The following is a 22,563-nucleotide window of genomic DNA, read 5'->3' on the forward strand; positions in this document are numbered from 1 at the left end:
GAGGCTGGGTGGTGAGCGTGTGGAGGCTGGGTGGTGAGCCCTGTGAGCTCCATGCATCTCTCTCTGCGGCTTCCCTGGACAGACTGACTGTAGGCTTTAGACTGTTACACACAGCAAAGAACAGGAGGGAGAGAGAGGGGAGTAGAGAAAGGGAGGGGACAGAGAGAGAGAGAGAGAGAGAGAGAGAGAGAGAGAGAGAGAGAGAGAGAGAGAGAGAGAGAGAGACGGAAGTGCAGCAAGTGTGCCACAGGATTTGCATGTCAGCAGTGATGTTCTGTAGAGCGAGAGGCTCAACGGCAACAAGGGCAGAGCTGACCAACACCACACTTCAGCCTTACCCAGCCCCGAGCTAAGAACCCAGACCCTATTAGCATCACTAAACCTTGCCCAGTGAGTGTGTGTGTTTTGTGTGTGTGTGTGTGTGTGTGTGTGTGTGTGTGTGTTTTGTGTGCGTGTGTGTGTGCTCTTATCTGCAGGTTTGAATTTGCATGCCTCTGACCTAGCTCATTACTGTATTCAGAGTTGACTTTTGATCTGAAAGGAGAAAGAAAACTATCCATAAAAGAGGAAGAACTGTCAGAAGGAGAGTAAAGTGCTTGACATGAAAATCGAGTGATTTTCTTTACATACAGTACTCATTCAATGGTTTTCTTTATTTTGACTATTTTCTACATTGTAGAATAATAATGAAGACATAAATCCTATGAAATAACACAATCATGTAGTAACCAAAAAAGTGTTAAACAAATCAAAATATATTTCAGATTCTTCAAAGTAGCCACCCTTTGCCTTGATGACAGCTTTGCACACTCTTGGCATTCTCTCAATCAGCTTCACGAGGAATAATTTTCAAACAGTCTTAAAGGTGTTCCCACATATGCTGAACACTTGTTGGCTGCTTTTCCTTCACTCTGCGGTCCAACTCATGCCAAACCATCTCAATTGGGTTGAGGTCGGGGGATTGTGGAGGCCAGGTCATCTGATGCAGCACTCCATCACTCTCCTTCTTTGTCAAATAGCCCTTACACAGCCTGGAGGTGTGTTTTGGGTCATTGTCCTGTTGAAAAACAAATGATAGTCCCACCAAGCGCAAACCAGATGGGATGCGTATCGCTGCAGAATGCTGTGGTAGCCATGCAGGTTACAGTGAGGGAAAAAAGTATTTGAACACCTGCTGATTTTGTACGTTTGCCTACTGACAAAGACATGATCAGTCTAATTTTAATGGTAGGTTTATTTGAACAGTGAGAAACAGAATAACAACAAAAAAATCCAGAAAAACGCATGTCAAAAATGTTATAAATTCATTAGCATTTTAATGAGGGAAATAAATATTTGACCCCCTCTGCAAAACATGACTTAGTACTTGATGGCAAAACCCTTGTTGGCAATCACAGAGGTCAGACGTTTCTTGTAGTTGGCCACCAGGTTTGCACACATCTCAGGAGGGATTTTGTCCCACTCCTCTTTGCAGATCTTCTCCAAGTCATTAAGGTTTCGAGGCTGACGTATGGCAACTCGAACCTTCAGCTCCCTCCACAGATTTTCTATGGGATTAAGGTCTGGAGACTGGCTAGGCCACTCCAGGACCTTAATGTGCTTCTTCTTGAGCCACTCCTTTGTTGCCTTGGCCGTGTGTTTTGGGTCATTGTCATGCTGGAATACCCATCCACGACCCATTTTCAATGCCCTGGCTGAGGGAAGGAGGTTCTCACCCAAGATTTGATGGTACATGGCCCCGTCCATCGTCCCTTTTATGCGGTAAAGTTGTCCTGTCCCCTTAGCAGAAAAACACCCCCAAAGCATAATGTTTCCACCTCCATGTTTGACAGTGGGGATGGTGTTCTTGGGGTCATAGGCAGCATTCCTCCTCCTCCAAACACGGCGAGTTGAGTTGATGCCAAAGAGCTCCACTTTGGTCTCATCTGACCATAGCACTTTCACCCAGTTGTCCTCTGAATCATTCAGATGTTCATTGGCAAACTTCAGACGGCATGTATATGTGCTTTCTTGAGCAGGGGGACCTTGTGGGCGCTGCAGGATTTCAGTCCTTCACGGCGTAGTGTGTTACCAATTGTTTTCTTGGTGACAATGGTCCCAGCTGCCTTGAGATCATTGACAAGATCCTCCCGTGTAGTTCTGGGCTGATTCATCACCGTTCTCATGATCATTGCAACTCCACGAGGTGAGATCTTGCATGGAGCTCCAGGCCGAGGGAGATTGACAGTTCTTTTGTGTTTCAGCCATTTGCGAATAATCGCACCAACTGTTGTCACCTTCTCACCAAGCTGCTTGGCGATGGTCTTGTAGCCCATTCCAGACTTGTGTAGGTCTACAATCTTGTCCCTGACATCCTTGGAGAGCTCTTTGGTCTTGGCCATGGTGGAGAGTTTGGAATCTGATTGATTGATTGCTTCTGTGGACAGGTGTCTTTTATACAGGTAATAGGTTGAGATTAGGAGAACTCCCTTTAAGAGTGTGCTCCTAATCTCAGCTCGTTACCTGTATAAAAGACACCTGGGAGCCAGAAATCTTTCTGATTGAGAGGGGATCAAATACTTATTTCCCCCATTAAAATGCAAATCAATTTATAACATTTTTGACATGCGTTTTTCTGGATTCTTTTGTTGTTATTCTGTCTCTCACTGTTCAAATAAACCTACCATTAAAATTATAGACTGATCATTTCTTTGTCAGTGGGCAAACGTACAAAATCATCAGGGGATCAAATACTTTTTCCCCCTCACTGTAAGTGTGCCCGGAATTCTAAATAAATCACTGACAGTGTCACCAGCAAAGCACCCCCACACAATCACACCTCCTCCTCCATGCTTCACGGCGGGAACCACACATACGGAAATCATCCATTCACTTACTCTGTGTTTCACAGAGCAATGTTCAAACATCTAGTGGAAAGTCTTCCCAGAAGAGTGGAGGCTGATATAACAGCAAAGGGGGGGACCAACTCCATATTAATGCCCATGATTTTGGAATAAGATGTTTGACGAGCAGGTGTCCACATACTATTATACACTACATGACCAAAAGTATGTTTGATGCATGTACAATATGCCTGAATTTATGTCATCCTCCCTGCTACTTTGCAAACCCATTGAGAAAAGCATCCATTCAGTCAGGAGACTCACCAGGGACAGCTATAGGTGATGTGGGTATGATGCACTACATAGGTAAAGGTAGAACTGAGGGTGTCTCGTCAAGAACAAAATAAATAATTTGGAGGAAAAACGTGAATCAAGTGTTCTCTTCATCCAACCCATGCACCCATTGTTGTGTGTACCCAAGGCTATAGTGATAGAAATGGTGTGCAGGGGAACAGCTCAGGTCTGCACGCCTTGCTAATGTCGCTCTCTGTTTGTACAGTCCATGGCCTGTCTAACTGTTCCTAGACCTGTGCTTCAGTCTCTTTTCCTATATTGGTAGAGCATGGCGCTTGGAAAGCCCGGGCCATGGGTTCGATTCCATCTGGTGTCACCCATATGAAAGATGTATGTATGCATGACTGTAAGTCGCATTGGATCAGTGTCAGCTAAATAGCATATATGCAATTGTTATTATTGAGGAGTCTCAGAGTAAGATATGCTGATATAGGATCAGTTTGTCTTTTAGGTCATAATGAAGAAGACTTTATGGACAGCGGGAACCTGATCCTAGATCAGCATACCTCCACTGAGACACTTTATGACTCTCTTACTGTTCTTAGAACTGTGTTTAGCAGCCCAGCCCTCAGGGCCTGCCCAAGGCCCCTCTGATATGCACATCTGCCTGATCACAACTGAGACATTAAATCAGGCAGAGAAAGTACAACCCAGATTCCCAGCTGCAGGCATGACCCTGGAATGGGTACAGGGTACAGTCATGGGCATGGGTCCATGGGACGAGACAGACTGACCATCTGACGGACGGGACGGCTACATTGTCCTCTCTGTCATTGGCACCATGCGGACTCGGAACGGGGGAATGCCCTTTGGACGGAGCCAGAGAGAACCACAGACCAAACAGGGGACAGCTGTGCTGTGGGAACAGAGAGGAGCAGGGGCCAGCTGGAAGCACCCCAAGCCCAGAGGAGAGGCACTCTACAGGGGAAGCCTGGAGGGCAAATGGGACAAGACCAGATGCTGCTCCAGGGATGGCGGGATGGAGAGATGGAGGGATGGATCCCAATGGACCAAATCACTCTCTGTCTATCATATCGTCTACAGTATGTCCCCCATCTGATGTGCATAGTCTCCTCCATGGTACCACAATGGTCTCACCAATGGTCGCTGTATACACCACGGGGTACCTTTTCTTCAGAAAATGTTTTGGCCGTGTTTGGAATCCATTATCTGGATAAAACTCCTTTCCTATATGCCCAGTAGGATGCTGCCTTTTCTCTACGAGCTGTGGCACTTGTGGTTTTTGTTTTGTTTACAGTTCATGTGATGATAATATCTCCAAGGGAAATAAAACAAGAACAAACTGTATCCCTTTAACCAGGGATTTCTACATTATTGATCCAGCTAGATGGAGAACGACTTGAGTTTGTAGAGTTTTGATTTAGAAGTGACATTCTGTGAGGGACAGATGGATAATCCTGGGATGTCCTATTTGTGGGAAAGAGAAATGAGTGTGATGGAGGGTGGAGGAAATGAGGGTGATGGTGGGTGGAGGGAATGAGGGTGATGGTGGGTGGAGGGAATGAGGGTGGAGGGAAATGAGGGTGATGGAGGGTGGAGGGAATGAGGGAATGAGGGTGATGGTGGGTGGAGGAAATGAGGGTGATGGTGGGTGGAGGAAATGAGGATGATGGTGGGTGGAGGGAATGAGGGTGGAGGGAAAGAGGGTGATGGAGGGTGGAGGGAATGAGGGTGATGGTGGGTGGAGGAAATGAGGGTGATGGTGGGTGGAGGAAATGAGGGTGATGGTGGGTGGAGGAAATGAGGGTGATGGAGGGAATGAGGGTGATGGAGGGAATGAGGGTGGAGGAAATGAGGGTGATGGTGGGTGGAGGGAATGAGGGTGATGGTGGGTGGAGGGAATGAGGGTGATGGTGGGTGGAGGGAATGAGGGTGATGGTGGGTGGAGGAAATGAGGGTGATGGAGGGAATGAGGGTGATGGAGGGAATGAGGGTGGAGGGAATGAGGGTGATGGTGGGTGGAGGGAATGAGGGTGATGGTGGGTGGAGGAAATGAGGGTGATGGTGGGTGGAGGAAATGAGGGTGATGGTGGGTGGAGGGAGGGAATGAGGGTGATGGAGGGAATGAGGGTGGAGGGAATGAGGGTGATGGTGGGTGGAGGGAATGCGGGTGATGGTGGGTGGAGGGAATGAGGGTGATGGTGGGTGGAGGGAATAAGGGTGATGGAAGGTGGAGGAAATGTGGGTGATGGTGGGTGGAGGGAATAAGGGTGATGGGTGGAGGGAATGAGGGTGATGTGGGTGGAGGGAATGAGGGTGAAGGTGGGTGGAGGGAATAAGGGTGATGGTGGGTGGAGGAAATGAGGGTGGAGGGAATGAGGGTGATGGAGGGTGGAGGGAATGAGGGTGATGGAGGGTGGAGGAAATGAGGGTGATGGTGGGTGGAGGGAATGAGGGTGATGGTGGGTGGAGGGAATGAGGGTGGAGGGAATGAGGGTGATGGAGGGTGGAGGGAATGAGTGTGATGGTGGGTGGAGGAAATGAGGGTGATGGTGGGTGGAGGAAATGAGGGTGATGGTGGGTGGAGGGAATGAGGGTGATGGTGGGTGGAGGAAATGAGGGTGATGGTGGGTGGAGGGTGGAGGGAATGAGGGTGATGGTTGGTGGAGGGAATGAGGGTGATGGTGGGTGGAGGGAATGAGGGTGATGGTGGGTGGAGGAAATGAGGGTGATGGTGGGTGGAGGGAATGAGGGTGATGGTGGGTGGAGGAAATGAGGGTGATGGTGGGTGGAGGGAATGAGGGTGGAGGGAATGAGGGTGATGGTGGGTGGAGGGAATGCGGGTGATGGTGGGTGGAGGGAATGAGGGTGATGGTGGGTGGAGGGAATAAGGGTGATGGAAGGTGGAGGAAATGTGGGTGATGGTGGGTGGAGGGAATAAGGGTGATGGGTGGAGGGAATGAGGGTGATGGTGGGAATGAGGGTGATGGTGGGTGGAGGGAATGAGGGTGATGGTGGGTGGAGGGAATGAGGGTGAAGGTGGGTGGAGGAAATGTAGGTGATGGTGGGTGGAGGAAATGTGGTTGATGGGTGGAGGGAATGAGGGTGATGGTGGGTGGAGGGAATGAGGGTGATGGTGGGTGGAGGGAATGAGGGTGAAGGTGGGTGGAGGAAATGTAGGTGATGGTGGGTGGAGGAAATGTGGTTGATGGGTGGAGGGAATGAGGGTGATGGTGGGTGGAGGGAATGAGGGTGATGGTGGGTGGAGGGAATGAGGGTGATGGTGGGTGGAGGGAATGAGGGTGATGGTGGGTGGAGGGAATGAGGGTGATGGAAATAAAAGCCCTTTCTCTTTCTCATCCCTCTTTCTCTCATTTTGAGCAGCATGGGCAGCTATTGTTAAGCCAGAACAAATTGCTCTCCGACAAAGTGAAAGAGTGAATGTCCGAGCATATTAGGCTCCCTGGGATGTCGCCATTGGTTGACCTGTGATGCATTAGGGGCACTAGTTGCGTTCAAATCAAGTCAAAGCAAATGTTATTAGTCACATGCGCCGAATACAACAGATTTAGACCTTACAGTGAAATGCTTACTTACGAGCCCCTAACCGACAATGCAGTTAAAAAAAATATGGATAAGAACCAGAGATAAAAGAACCAAGTAATTAAAGAGCAGCAGTAAAAAATAACAACGGGGGTGCCGGTACAGAGTCAATGTGCGGGGGCACCGGTTAGTTGAGGTAGTATGTACATGTAGGTGGAGTTAAATAAAGTGACTATGCATAGATGACAACAGAGAGTGGCAGTGGTGTGGAGAGGGGAGGGGGCAATGTGAATAGTCTGGGTAGCCATTTAACTAGATGTTCAAGAGTCTTATGGCTTGGGGGTAGAAGCTGTTTAGAAGCCTCTTGGACCGAGACTTGGCGCTCCTGTACCGCTTGCCGTGTGGTAGCAGAGAGAACAGTCTATGACTCGGGTGGCTAGAGTCTTTGACAATTTTCAGGGCCTTCCTCTGATACTGCCTGGTACAGAGGTCCTGGATGGCAGGAAGCTTGGCCCCAGTGATGCACTGGGCCGTTCACACTACCCTCTGTAGTGCCTTGCGGTCGGAGGCCGAGCAGTTGCCATACCAGGCAGTGATGCAACCAGTCAGGATGCTCTCGATGGTCCAGCTGTATAATCTTTTGAGGATCTGAGGACTCATGCCAAATTGTTCAGTCTCCTGAGGGGGAATAGGTTTTGCCGTGCCCGCTTCACGACAGTCATGCTGTGCTTGGACCATGTTAGTTTGTTGGTGATGTGGACACCAAGGAACTTGAAGCTCTCAACCTGCTCCACCGCAGCCCCGTTGATGAGAATGTGGGCGTGCTAGGTCTTCTTTTTCCTGTAATCCACAATCATCTCCTTTGTCTTGATCACGTTGAAGGAGAGGTTGTTGTCCTGGCACCACATGGCCAGGTCTCTGACGTCCTCCCTACGGACTGTCTCGTTGTTGTCGGTGATCAGGCCTACCACTGTTGTGTCATCGGCAAATGTAATGATGGTGTTGGAGTCGTGCCTGGCTGTGCAGTCATGAGTGAACAGGGAGTACAGGAGGGGGCTGAGCACGCACCCCTGAGGAGCCCCTGTGTTGAGGATCAGCGTGGTGGATATGTTGTTACCTACCCTTACCACCTGGGGGCGGCCCATCAGGAAGTCCAGGATCCAGTTGCAGAGGGAGGTGTTTAGCCCCAGGGTCCTTAGGTTATTGATAAGCTTTGAGGGTACTATGTTGTTGAAAGCTGAGCTGTTGTCAACACATTCTCACATAGGTGTCCCTTCTGTCCTGGTGGGAAAGGGCAGTGTGGAGTGCAATAGAGACTGCATCATCTGTGGATCTGTTGGGGCGGTATGCAAATTGGAGTGGGTCTAGGGTTTCTGGGATGATGGTGTTGATGTGAGCCATGACCAGCCTTTCAAAGCACAAGATGGCTACAGACGTGAGTGCTACGGGTCGGTAGTCATTTAGGCAGGTTACCTTAGTGTTCTTGGGCACAGGCACTATGGTGGTCTGCTTAAAACATGTTGGTATTACAGACTCGGACAGGGAGAGGTTGAAAATGTCAGTGAAGACACTTGCTAGATGGTCAGCGCATGCTCGCAGTACATGTACTGGTAATCCGTCTGGCCCTGCGGCCTTGTGAATGTTGACCTGTCTAAAGGTCTTACTCACATCGGCTGCGGAGAGCGTGATCACACACTGGTCCGGTACAGCTGGTGCTCTCATGCATGTTTCAGTGTTATTTGCTTCAAAGCGAGCATAGAAGTAGTTTAGCTCATCCGGTAGGCTTGTGTCACTGGGCAGCTCTTGGCTGTGCTTCCCTTTGTAGTCTGTAATGGTTTGCAGACCCTGCCACATCCGACAAGCATCAGAGCCGGTGTAGTACGACTCGATCTTAGTCCTGTATTGACGCTTTGCCTATTTGATGGTTCGTCTGAGGGCATAGCGGGATTACTTATAAGCTTCCGAGTTAGAGTGCCGCTCCTTGAAAGCGGCAGCTTTAGCCTTTAGCTCAGTGCGGATGCTGCCTGTAATCCATGGTTTCAGGTTGGGGTATGTATGGTCACTGTGGGGACGACATCATCGATGCATTTATTGATGAAGCCAATGACATGTGGTGTACGCCTCAATGCCATTGGAGGAATCCCGGAACATATTCCAGTCTGTGCTAGCAAAACAGTCCTGTAGCTTAGCATCTGCTTCTTCTGACCACTTTTTTATTGATCTAGTCACTGGTGCTTCCTGCTTTAATTTATGCTTGTAAGCAGGAATCAGGAGGATAGAATTATGGTCAGATTTACCAAATGGAGGGCGAGGGAGAGCTTTGTATGCATCACTGTGTGTGGAGTATTGGTGGTCCAGAGTTATTTTCCCTCTGGTTGCACATTTAACATGTTGATAGAAATGAGGTAAAACTGATTTAAGTTCCACTGCATTAAAGTCCCTGGCTACGAGGAGCACTGCCTCTGGGTGAGCGTTTTCTTGTTTACTTATGGCGGAATACAGCTCATTCACTGCTATCTTGGTGCCAGCCTCTGACTGTGGTGGTATGTAAACAGCTTCAAAGAATATAGATGAGAACTCTCTCGGTAGGTAATGTGGTCTGCAGTTTATCATGAGAAATTTTACCTCAGGCGAGCAATGGCTCTATACTTCCTTAGATATTGTGCACCAGCTGTTGTTTACAAAAATACATAGACCGCCGCCGCTTGTCTTACCAGACGCTGCTGTTCTATCCTGCCGGTACATAGTATAGCCAGCCAGCTGTATGTTGATATTGTCGTCGTTCAGCCAAGACTCCGTGAAGCATAAGATGTTACAGTTTTTAATGTCCCGTTGGTAGTTTAATCTTCCCAATAACTCATCCATTTCCTTGTCCAAAGATGGCATGTTTGCAAGCAGAACTGAGGGGAGTGGGGGTTTATTCGATCGCCTCCTACTCCTCAGAAGACAGCCCGCCCTCTAGCCTCTCTTTCTCCGCCTCCTCTTCACGCAGATCACTGGGGTCGGGGCCTGTTCCCGAGGGAGCCGTATATTGGGATCGTCAGAGTCGTGAAAGAAGGAAAAGGACTCTGCTAGTCCGTGGTGAGTAATCGCAGTCCTTATGTCTAGAAGTTATTTTCGGTCATAAGAGACGGTAGCGGCAACGTTATGTACAAAAATAGTAAAAAAAGAAATTGCAAACAACGCAGATAAACAAACAAAAAACACAAATCGGTTCTGCTCCGGCGCCATTTTAACTACCAACAATATCAATGTTGTTGATGATCAGTTTGAGGCAGTTTGTGGGAGAGGATGGGAACATGTTGCAGGACAACATGGACAGGACATCTTACCTGTGAGTCCGTTGACCAGGGGAGACCTCTCTCTCTCCTCCTCGTCCTCCTCCTCGGGGGCTGCACTGTCCTTCCTGTCCATTTTGCTGACGGAGGTGGTGCGTTTCCTCTGGACCTCTGAATCAAACTCCTCATCAAACAGCACCTGATCTACCAGGTCAGGCTGCACCGGGCTGGGCTCTGCTGGGGGCTTGGGCGTCCCGTAGTAGTTCCCTGGTAGAGAACACACACAGCAGTGTCAATCGAAACAGTCAGTAACCTGGTGGAGACGATGATACTTTATTAATCCCCAAGGGGAAGTTAGGTTGTGGAAACAATGACAACTGTCTGATTACAATGAATACAGCACTGGTCAAAAGTTTTAGAACAGCTTCTCATTCAAGAGTTTTTCTTTATTTTTTACTATTTTATAACACATATGGAATCATGTAGTAACCAAAAATTTTTTAAAAAAATCAAAACATATTTTATATTTGAGATTCTTCAAATAGCCACCCTTTGCCTTGATGACAGCTTTGCACACTCTTGGCATTCTCTCAACCAGCTTCATGAGGTAGTCACCTGGAATGCATTTCAATTAACAGGTGTGCCTTCTTAAAAGTACATTTGTGGAATTTCTTTCCTTCTTATTACATTTGAGCCAATCAGTTGTGTTGTGACAAGGTATACAGCAGATAGCCCTATTTGGTAAAAGACCAAGTCCATATTATGGCAAGAACAGCTCAAATAAGCAAAGAGAAACGACAGTCTGTTATTATTTTAAGACATGAAGGTCAGTCAATCCGTAAAATTTCAAGAACTTTGAAAGTTTCTTCAAGTGCAGTCGCAAAAACAATCAAGAGCTCTGATGAAACTGGCTCTCATGAGGACCGACCACCACATGAAAGGAAGACCCAGCGTTACCTCTGCTGCAGAGGATAAGCTCATTAGAGTTACAAGCCTCAGAAATTGCAGCCCAAATAAATACTTCACAGAGTTCAAGTAACAGACACATCTCAACACCAACTGTTCAGAGGAAACTGCGTGAATCAGGCCTTCATGGTCGAATTGTTGCAAAGAAACCACTACTAAAAGACTCCAATAATAATAAGAGACATGCTTGGGCCAAGAAACACGAGCAATAGACATTAGACCGGTGAAAATGTGTCCTTTGGTCTGGAGTCCAAATTGGCGATTTTTGGTTCCAACCGCCGTGTCTTTGTAAGACGCAGTGTGGGTGAACGGATGATCACCGCATGTGTATTTCCCATCGTAAAGCATGGAGGAGGAGGTGTTATGGTGTGGGAGTGCTTTGCTGGTGACATTGTCAGTGATTTATTTAGAATTCAAGGCACACTTAACCAGCATGGCTATCACAGCATTCTGCAGCGATACGCCATCCCATCTGGTTTGGGCTTAGTGGGACTATCATTTGTTTTTCAACAGGACAATGGCCCAACACACCTCCAGGCTGTGTAAGGGATATTTTACCAGGAAGGAGAGTGATGGAGTGCTGCATCAGATGACCTGGCCTCCACAATCACCTGACCTCAACCCAAATGAGATGGTTTGGGATGAGTCGGACCGCAGAGTGTTGGAAAAGCAGCCAACAAGTTCTCAGCATATGTGGGAACACCTTTAAGACTGATGGAAAAGCATTCCAGGTGCAGCTGGTTGAGAGAATGCCAAGAGTGTGCAAAGCTGTCATCAAGGCAATGGGTGGCTATTTGAAGAATCTGAAATATAAAATATATTTGGATTTGTTTAACACTTTTTGGGCTACTACATGAATCCATATGTGTTATTTCATTGCTTTGATGTCTTCACTATTATTTTACGATGTAGAAAATAGCAAAAATTAAAAAAAACGATTGAATGAGTAGGTGTTCTAAAACTTTGGAGCGGTAGTGTATATGGCAGGTGCACACACGCATACACGCACACAGAGAGAGAGAGGGAGGTTAGAGATAGCCGGTCAGAAACAGTCGTTCAATGACAGCCCTGGAGGAGAGATAGGACAGTTTATACTCAGCATGTCAACACTAAAAAGGGAAATGGATTCCCCACTGTAATGCAGCTCTGACCATAGCCTGGGCTCACTCTCCCTCTCTCCTTCCCCATCTCTCTCTCTCTTCTTATTGTCATATTTACTGCAGTGCAGTGCTGGGCTGTGCTCCCCAGAGCCCCGTGACAGAAGCCTTTATCCAGGACAGACCGGGCGAGGCGCTGCCTGGTTCTATTGGCTCTACTGGCTGTATTTTATTGTCCTGTGTTGTGTACTGTGGTGCCCAGGGCCAAAACAGCACAACTCCCTCCGTGAGGAGAGGAACACTCTTTTTTACTCCCTCCCTCCCTCCCTCCCTCCCTCCCTCCCTCCCTCCCTCCCTCCCTCCCTCCCTCCCTCCCTCCCTCCCTCCCTCCACTTCTCTCTCTCCCTCCCTCCACTTCTCTCTCTCTCTCCCTTGCCTTCTCTCTCTCTCTCTCTCTCTCTCTCTCTCTCTCTCCCTCCCTCCCTCCCTCGCTCACCTTCTCTCTCTCCCTCGCCTTCTCTCTCTCCTACTGTGGGAAAGTTGACCCAATTTCTCGATTTCTTTTCGCCTCCTCACAGCTAACCAGACAGAACAATCTAAAGAAAGAGAGGAAGGGGGAGAAACAGCAACTCAGGAGGGTATACATGTTGATTCATTTTGCTGTTCCCTCTCTTCCCTCTGCCCCTGGGAAGCCAGTCCTCCAGTGGCGCTGACTTTAGAGTAGAATGCAAAACGAACTCCTAGAGTTTCTCAGCCTATCTGGGGGGGTGGTGAGTTACAGTTCTATCAGTGGAGGCTGCTGAGGGGAGGACAGCTCATAATAATGGCTGGAACGGGGCGAATGAAACCATGTGTTTGACACCATTCCGCTTCAGCCATTACCACGAGCCTGTCCTCCCCAATTAAAGTGACAACAACCTCCTGTAAGCTACATGTACCATCGAGAGTTATTACATGTGGAGAAACATCTCTCAACAACCTAGTAGTCCATTTACAACACCGATGGGTATTCATGGGAAAAATACCCCAACATCTAAGAGTAAACCTAGCTCAATGTGTTATGAAACATAGGCCCAGACCTGCACAGCCAAATTAAAGATGTCATTATTAACTTATTAACATACACTGAGTATGACGGACTGACCAGGTGAATCCAGGTGAATCCAGGTGAAAGCTATGATCCCTTATTGATGTCACTTGTTAAATCCACTTCAATCAGTCTAGATGAAGGGGAGGAGACAGGTTACAGAAGGATCTTTAAGACTTGAGACATGGATTGTGTGTGTGTGTGCTATTCAGAGGGTCAAACAATAGGTTCCTGTGTGTATCCAGAATGGTCCACCACCCAAAGGACCTCCGGACAATTCGACAACTGGGGGAATCATTGGAGTCAACATGGGCTGGCATTCCTGAGGAACGCTTTTGGTTTTTAGTCCAAGACTCTTGGCTCTCTCTTTAATTTATTCATAATAGAAACAAATAATTGTAATTATTTACACCCTGTATTAAGTTAATAGCTTATGGGTTGCTTATTTAACAATCTGGCCTTAATGGCCATGTACTCTTATGTCTAGATTACCACCCCTCAGAGCCTGGATCCTCTCTAGGTTTCTTCCTAGGTTCCTGCCTTTCTAGGGAGTTTTTCCTAGCCACCGTGCTTCTACATCTGCATTGCTTGCTGTTTGGGGTTTTAGGCTGGGTTTCTGTGAAAGCACTTTGTTTTGTCTGCTGATGTAAAAAGCACTTTATAAATACACTTGATTGATTGATAGATAGAATGCCAAGAGGGTGTTTGTGAATTAGACCTCATTAGTTACCCTCTCAACTCATTGATTTAGCTGTACTGTTCTTAATGTAGTAGTTCTAATGTCTCAATTAACCTGTTTGGGCTAGGGGGCAGTATTGAGAATTTTGGAAAAAATATGTGCCCATTTTTAACTGCCTCCTACACCAACTCAGAAGCTAGAATATGCATATTATTGTTCAGGTTTGGATAGAAAACACCCTAAAGTTTCTAAAACTGTTTGAATGGTGTCTGTGAGTATAACAGAACTCCTATGGCAGGCAAAAACCTGACAAGGTTTCATGCAGGAAGTGGCCTGTCTGACAAGGAGTCGTGCGTCTTGCATCTGTTTATTGAAGAGTAAGGATCTTAGCTGTAACGTGACAATTCCCAGGGCTCCAATAGGCTCTCAGAACCCGGGAAAAACCTGAACGATGACGAGGCAGCCTCTGGCTGAAACAGATTATCGCCTTATCCAAGTGGCCGATCAGAGGACCATTGAATGAGGCGCGTGCACGATTCGCCCCCGTGGAGAAATTTCATTCGGCTGTTTAGCTTATTGCAGATTCCCGGTCGGAATATTATCGCTTTTCTACGAGATAAATGGCATAAAAATTGGTTTTAAACAGCGGTTGACATGCTTCGAAGTACGGTAATGGAATATTTAGACATTTTTTGTCACGCCATGCGCCATGCGCACGACCGTTATTTACCATTCGTATAGTGTCTAGAACGCACAAACAAAACAGAGGATATTTGGATATAACGATGGATTATTTGGGACCAAACCTACATTTGTTATTGAAGTAGAAGTCCTGGGAGTGCATTCTGACGAAGAACAGGAAAGGTAAGAACATTTTTCTTATAGGAAATAGGATTTTGGTGAAGGCTAATCTTGCCGGGTGTCTAAATAGCTAGCCGTGATGGCTGGGCTATGTACTTAGAATATTGCAAAATGTGCTTCATCCGAAAAGCTATTTTAAAATCGGACATATCGAGTGCATAGAGGAGTAATGTATCTATAATTCTTAAAATAATTGTTATGCTTTTTGTGAACGTTTATCGTGAGTAATTTAGCAAACTGTTAGTAAATTCCCCGGAAGTTTGCGGGGGGTATGCTCTTTCTGAACGTCACATGCTAATGTAAAAAGCTGTTTTTTGATATAAATATGAACTTGATTGAACAAAACATGCATGTATTGTATAACATAATGTCCTAGGTGTGTCATCTGATGAAGATCATAAAAGGTTAGTGCTGCATTTAGCTGTGGTTTGGGTTTTTGTGACATTATATGCTAGCTTGAAAAATGGGTGTCTGATTATTTCTGGCTGGGCACTCTCCTGACATAATCTAATGTTTTGCTTTCGTTGTAAAGCCTTTTTGAAATCGGACAGTGTGGTTAGATTAAGGAGAGTCTTGTCTTTAAATAGCTGTAAAATAGTCATATGTTTGAGAAATTGAAGTAATAGTATTTCAAACGATTCAAAAATCGCACCACTGAATTCAGGTGGCTGTTACGTAGGTGGGACGAATTCGTCCCGCCTTGCCCATAGAGGTTAACTAATTTGTATAGATTCATGGCTTTGGTTATCGAGATGTGTTCTGCCAAATAATTCAATACTGTACTCAACTTAACTGTCTGTCTGTCTGTCTGTCTGTCTGTCTGTCTGTCTGTCTGTCTGTCTGTCTGTCTGTCTGTCTGTCTGTCTGTCTGTCTGTCTGTCTGTCTGTCTGTCTGTCTGTCTGTCTGTCTGTCTGTCTGTCTGTCTGTCTGTGTCTGTCTGTGTCTGTCTGTGTCTGTCTGTGACAGAGAGTAGAAGCTCTGAGAGTGGAGAGAGGTAGGAGTCATTTTACTGTGTGACCCCCCCTCCCCACACCTGTGTCCCTCCTCTCTGCCTTCCATGACCCTGGAGCTACATTCAACAGCCCTTAGCAGAGACCCTGCTGGTTGTGTGGGGGAAAGAAGCTACTGGTGTGTAACTAAAGTGTTTTGGCTACCGCCTGACACACGGATATCCAGCTTCCCTCCTGCACTGCACTGAGCCACACAGCGATCAACACACCTTCTCCTCAGCCACAGACAACCAACCAAACCATCTGCTGCACTCCTCCTTCCCTCCATCTACCTATCTCTGACATCTGGTTGATACATTTGCATTTGTCAAAACACAGCTTCATTATACTTGAGCACGGTACGATGAAGATGAAAGATAGATGGCCTTCTTTAATCCAGACCTGTCACCACACGGCCCAGCCACCTTCCTCCCTCTCTTCTACTTCCCTTGCTCTCCCTCCCTCCCTCCCTCTCCCAGGCCCAGTGGTGTGTGATTAATAGCTCATAAACACAGCTCTCCCAGTCTCTGATTAATGTGTACTAGAGAGCACAGAGAGGGAGAGAGGGGAGTGGAAGAGAGAGGACAGAGGAAGAGGGGACAGAGGGAGGAGAGAGGAACAGGGGACAGAGAGGGAGAGAGGGGAGTGGAAGAGAGAGGACAGAGGAAGAGGGGACAGAGGGAGGAGAGAAGAACAGGGGACAGAGAGGGAGAGAGGGGAGTGGAAGAGAGAGGACAGAGGAAGAGGGGACAGAGGGAGGAGAGAGGAACAGGGGACAGAGAGGGAGAGAGGGGAGTGGAAGAGAGAGGACAGAGGAAGAGGGGACAGAGGGAGGAGAGAAGAACAGGGGACAGAGAGGGAGAGAGGGGAGTGGAAGAGAGAGGACAGAGGAAGAGGGGACAGAGAGGGAGAGAGGGGAGTGGAAGAGAGAGGACAGAGGAAGAGGGGACAGAGGGAGGAGAGAGGAACAGGGGACAGAGAGGGAGAGAGGGGAGTGGAAGAGAGAGGACAGAGGAAGAGGGGACAGAGAGGGAGAGAGGGGAGTGGAAGAGAGAGGACAGAGGAAGAGGGGACAGAGGGAGGAGAGAGGAACAGGGGACAGAGGGAGGAGAGAGGAACAGGGGACAGAGGGAGGAGAGAGGAAGAAGGGACAGAGGGAGGAAGAGGGAGAAGAGAGGAAGAGGGGACAGAAGGAGGGGAGAGGAAGAGGGAGGAGAGGAAGAGGGGACAGAAGGAGGGGAGAGGAGAGAGGAAGAGAGGAAGAGGGAGGAGAGAGGAACAGAGGAAGAGGGAGGAAGAGAGGAAGGAGGAGAGAGGAAGAGGGAGGAGAGAGGAAGAGGGGACAGAGGGAGGGGAGAGGAGAGGAAGAGAGAACAGGGGGAGAGTAGAGGAAGAGAGGACAGACAGAGGGTAGAGGAAGACAAGATAGAGGGAGGGTAGAGGAAGAGAAGATAGAGGGAGGGTAGAGGAAGAGAAGACAGAGGGAGGGTAGAGGAAGAGAAGACAGAGGGAGGGTAGAGTAAGAGAAAACAGAGAGAGGGTAGAGGAAGGGAGGACGTGGGGAGAGGAAGAGAAGACAGCGGGAAAGTAGAGGAAGAGGGGACAGCAGGATGGGAGAGCAAGAGGGGACAGCGGGATGGGAGAGCAAGAGGGGACAGCAGGGTGGGAGAGGAAGAGGGGACAGCGGGAGGGGAGAGGGGACAGCGGGAGAGGAGAGGAAGGGAGAGGAAGAGGGGACAGTGGGATGGGAGAGGAAGAGGGGACAGCAGGAGGGGAGAGGAAGAGGGGACAGCAGGATGGGAGAGGGGACAGCGGGGGGAGAGGAAGAGGGGACAGCAGGATGGGAGAGGGGACAGCGGGAGAGGAGAGGAAGGGAGAGTAAGAGGGGACAGCGGGATGGGAGAGGAGAAAGATACATTAGTTACAGTATTCATGACCATTAATCTGAAGGGAATCTGTAGGACGTGTGAAGAGAGGGGTGTGTGTGTCTGTGTGAGTGTGTGTGATAATGGTATGCAGGTCAGCTGTTTGTTCACCCGCACCTGCCCGCAATTGCTAATAACCCATCCGCAACTGCCCGACTATATGTGATAAAGTGAAAATCTGAGGCCCACACCCAACCCTAACCTGATAATATAGACAATGTGCTGTAGGCTACAGTAAGAGAATGGCGGAACGATTTTTTGACAGGGGGTGCAGGATTTCTTTTGCCTGATTTATAATTTCTGATGTTTTGTAGGTAATTTGTTAGTCAACTCTATAATCAGATACAGCTTCTCTTCTGTCATTATATGTTGCCCTAGAAGACTAAATAAACCCTTACTCAACAGAAGAAAAAAAACTGGAAAGATTTTCTGTGCAAAATTTCAAAATGACATCAGTTTGACCAGTTGTAAAGAAATAGAAAGCTGTGAAAATGACCCAACGTGTTTTGGATAAGATTTCAGTTCGGCTTAGATGCATATTTTATGTGTTTAAAATACTAGCAGCTTTTATGATGCTGATAAAGACAGCACCTGTTCCTGAGTCAAAATTTAGCCTACCTTTGGTGTATCATTTTACTGCAAGATATGCTTAATTCTGCAGGAGTTAATATTAAGGCTATGTGAGAGGATATAGACCTACAGTCAGTGTCCAGATTTCAGTTTCCATTTAACCCATCTGAATTGTAACAGATTCCATTCATATTCGGACTATCTCTGAAACTCACTTAGATAATATATTTGATGATACAGTGGTAGCAATACATGGTTATAACATCTACTGAAAAGACAGAAATGCCAATGGGGGCCGGTGTCGCGGTCTATATTCAAAACCACATTCCTGTAAAGCTTAGTGAATATCTAATGTTAAATACTGTTGAAGTAATTTGGAAAAAGGTTCATCTGCCTAAGCTAAAGCTCATTCTGGTGGGAAGTTGCTATAGATCACCAGGTGCTAACAGTCAGTATCTGGATAATATGTGTGAAATGCTTGATTTTGTATGTGATATCAACAGAGAGGTATATTTTCTGGGTGATTTAAATGTTGATTTTCTGGGTGATTTAAATGGCTCTCATCAGGCTGCGCACTCAAGAAAAAAATTATAATTGTAATCAGTGCCTGCAACCTGATTCAGGTTGTCAATCAACCTATCAGGGTAGTTACAAACAGCACATGAATGAAATCATCAACATGTATTGATCATATCTTTACTAATGCTGCAAAAATTTGCTTTAAAACAGTATCCAAATCCATTGGATGTAGTGATCACAATATAATAGCCATATCTAGGAAAACCAAAGTTCCAAAGGCTGGGCCTAAAATAGTGTATAAATAAGAGGTCATACAAGAAGTTTTGTAGTGATTCATATGTTGATGATGTAAATCATATTTGCTGGTCTGTGGTGTGCAATGAGGAGCAACCAGATGCTGCATTTGACACATTTATGAAATTGCTTATTCCAGTTACTAATAAGCATGCACTCATTAAGAAAACGACTGTAAAAACTGTTAAATCCCCTTGGATTGATGAGGAATTGAACAATTTTATGGTTGAGAGGGATGAGGCTAAAGGTATGGCAAATAAGTCTGGCAGCCCAACTGATTGGCAAACGTACTGCAAATTGAGAAATCATGTAACTAAACTAAATAAAAATAAACTATACTATGAAAGAAAAATAAATTATATAAAGAATGATAGTAAAACGCTTTAGAGCACCTTAAATGAAATATTGAGCTAAAAGGCAAACTCGGCTCCAACATTCATTGAATCAGATGGCTTATTCATCACAAAACCAACTGATATTGCCAACTGCTTTAATGACTTTTTCATTGGCAACATTAGCAAACTTAGGGATGACATGCCAGCAACAAACACTGACACTACACATCCAAGTATATCTGACCAAATTATGAAAGACAAGCATAGTACTTTTGAAATCCGTAAAGTGAGTGTTAGAAGAGGTGAAAAAATTATTGTTTTCTATCAACAATGATAAGCTACCGGGGTCTGTCAACCTGGATGGAAAATTACTGAGTATAATAGCGGACGATATTGCCACTCCTATTTGCCATATCTTCAATTTAAGCATGCTGGAAAGTGTGTTCCCTCAGGCTTGGAGGGAAGCAAAAGTCATAGCTACCCAAGAATAGTAAAGCCCCCTTTACTGGCTCAAACAGCTGACCAATCAGCCTGCTACAAACAGTTAGTAAACTTTTGGAAAAAATTGTGTTTGACCAGACACAATGCTATTTTACAGTAAACAAACTGACAGACTTTCAGCACGCTTATAGGGAAGCACATTCAACAAGCACAGCACCTACACAAATGACTGATGATTGGCTGAGAGAAAATGATGATAAAAAGATTGTGGGGGCTGTTTTGTTAGACTTCATTGCGGCTTTTGACATTATCAATTATCGATTATGCTGGAAAACCGGATGCGTTATGGCTTTACACCCTCTGCTATATTGTGGATAAAGAGTTACCTGTCTAACAGAACACAGAGGGTGTTCTTTAATGGGAGCCTCTCCAACATAATCCAGGTAGAATCAGGAATTCCCCAGGACAGCTGTTTAGGGCAGCTATTTAGGCCCCTTACTTTTTTTAATCTACTTGCTACTTGGGTAAAGCCAGTGTGTCTATGTGTGCGGATGACTCAACACTATACACGTCAGCTACTACAGCGACTGAAATGACTGCAACACTTAACAAAGAGCTGCAGTTAGTTTCAGAATGGGTGGCAAGGAATAAGTTAGTCATAAATATTTCAAAAACTAAAAGCATTTTATTTGGGGCAAATCATTTACTAAATCCTAAACCCCAACTAAATATTGTAATTAGTAATGTGGAAACTGAGCAAGTTGAGGTGACTAAACTGCTTGGAGTAACCCTGGATTGTAAACGGTCATGGTCAAAACATATTGATACAACAGTAGCTAAGATGGGGAGAAGTCTGTCCATAATAAAGTGTTGCCCTGCCTTCTTAACAACATTATTAACAAGGCAGGTCCTACAGGCCCTAGTTTCGTCGCACCTGGACTACTGTTCAATAGTGTGGTCAGGTGCCACAAAGAGGGACTTATAAAAAGTACAATTGTCTCAGAACAAGGCAGCACAGCTGGCCCTTAAAAGTACACAGGGAGCTAACATTAATGATATGCATCTCTTATGGCTCAAAGTGGAAGAGAGATTGACTTCATCATTACTTGTTTTTGTAAGAAGTGTTGACAACCTGAATGTACCAAGCTGTCTGTTTAAACTACTAGCACACAGTTTGGACACCCATGCATACCCCACAAGACATGCCGCCAGAACAGAATATGGGAGGCGCACAGTACTACACAGAGCCATGACTACGTGGATCTCTATTCCACATCAGGTAACTGATGCAAGCAGTAGAATCTGATTTTTTTTTAAACTGGTAAAATACACCTTATGGAACAGTGGGGACTGTGAAGAGACACACACACGCGCTCTAGCACACACGTACACAGTAATATTGTTGTATGGTAGTATTATACATTTTGTATTGTAGATATGTAGTGGTGTAATAATGTTATATGATGAACCGTTGTATCTTATGTTTTATATGTAATGTAAGTGCTTTAATGTGTTTGGACCCCAGGAAGAGTAGCTGCTGCCTTGGCAACACTAATAAATGCAAATACAACCAGTAGGATACAGTTCCCTTGAGGTGCTATAGGCCTATTTGTAGTCCCCATCTTGTGACTGTTGAATTTGTATAATGCCTCACAATCATCACACACAACACTGATATCATCCTCTTTTACCGTTTCACCAAATCTTTCTGGCCCTCCCGTCTCTTTATTTTCAACTCTCCATTTGCTAACTTTTCTCTAATTCAAATAAACTCTGTCATCGTCCTTTTTGCCTCCGTGTATTGATTTTTCTGCCCGTTCCCAAAAGCATTTGGAGATTAGCGTGCAGGCTATTTGGTGCATGTACAATTAGGCCCTAAAGCTTAGGTTTACGCACTAAGGCCAGATAGTCTCAAATAATGAGAGAAAAACATCAATGTAGTCCATAGACATAAATTGCACAAGAATTATGCATTAATGGATTTTTTTAAAGTATTGTTTTCTCTTTATTCAACCTGCCTGCCACCCACCTGCCCTTCAGCCATCACCTCTAAGCATTATGTGAATTGGTCCAGACTAGGCAGTGTGTCTGGAGAGAAGTGTTCACCGAATGTCTCAGATGAGTGAATATGCTGATCATCCAAACACAAGAGGATCACAAACATGCAAATGTTCTTCACTGCTTGCATTCACTCCTTCAGCCTGGTCCGTCCGTCACTAGTCATGTGAGATAATTTATTAAATCACAAACATCTGTTCTGTTGTGAATACCAAACAATGTTCTTCAGACTGGTTCAACCCGCGCATCACTAGTGTGTAGAGTGGGGGGGGGGGGCTACATTCCTGATGTGGGTTTAATGTTTGTGAGACGTGTTAACAAATAGGGGGGGGTGGAACCAGAGAGACTCACTATACAGTCCAACTGTGTGGACATGAGATACAGTGTTGTCTTGCCATAGATTTTCAAGCCGATTTAAGTCAAAACTGTAACTGGGCCACTCATCGTCTTGGTCAGCAACTCCAGTGTATTAGGCCTTGTGTTTTAGGTTATTGTCCTGCTGAAAGGTGAATTCATCTCCCAGTGTCTGTTGGAAAGCAGCCTGAACCAGGTTTTCCACTAAGATTTTGCCTGTGCTTAGCTCTATTCCGTTTTTTTTATCCTAAAAAACTCCTTAGTAACAGTTTTACCTTACCGCCTTATTGCAAACAGAATGCATGTTTTGAAATATTTTTTGTCTGTACAGGCTTCCTTCTTTTCAATCTGTCAATTAGGTTAATATTGTGGAGTAACTACAATGTTGTTGAACCATCCTCAGTTCTGTCCTATCACAGCCATTAAACA

At 46.0% G+C, this 22,563-nt stretch overlaps 1 protein-coding gene across 3 annotated transcripts in view; it reads right to left on the minus strand.

Annotated features, from left to right (window-relative positions):
- The window catches only part of magi3a (membrane associated guanylate kinase, WW and PDZ domain containing 3a), a 315,880-nt gene that overhangs the window by 57,273 nt on the left and 236,044 nt on the right, over positions 1-22,563 (minus strand). For all 3 annotated transcript variants that reach the window (XM_014146803.2, XM_045696258.1, XM_014146804.2), the window contains exon 4: positions 10,013-10,225. In XM_014146803.2, coding sequence (XP_014002278.2) covers positions 10,013-10,225 — 213 coding nt within the window. The remainder of the gene's footprint in view (positions 1-10,012; positions 10,226-22,563) is intronic.

This window comes from Salmo salar, chromosome ssa15 (genome assembly GCF_905237065.1).
Source record: "Salmo salar chromosome ssa15, Ssal_v3.1, whole genome shotgun sequence".
NCBI lineage: Eukaryota > Metazoa > Chordata > Actinopteri > Salmoniformes > Salmonidae > Salmo > Salmo salar.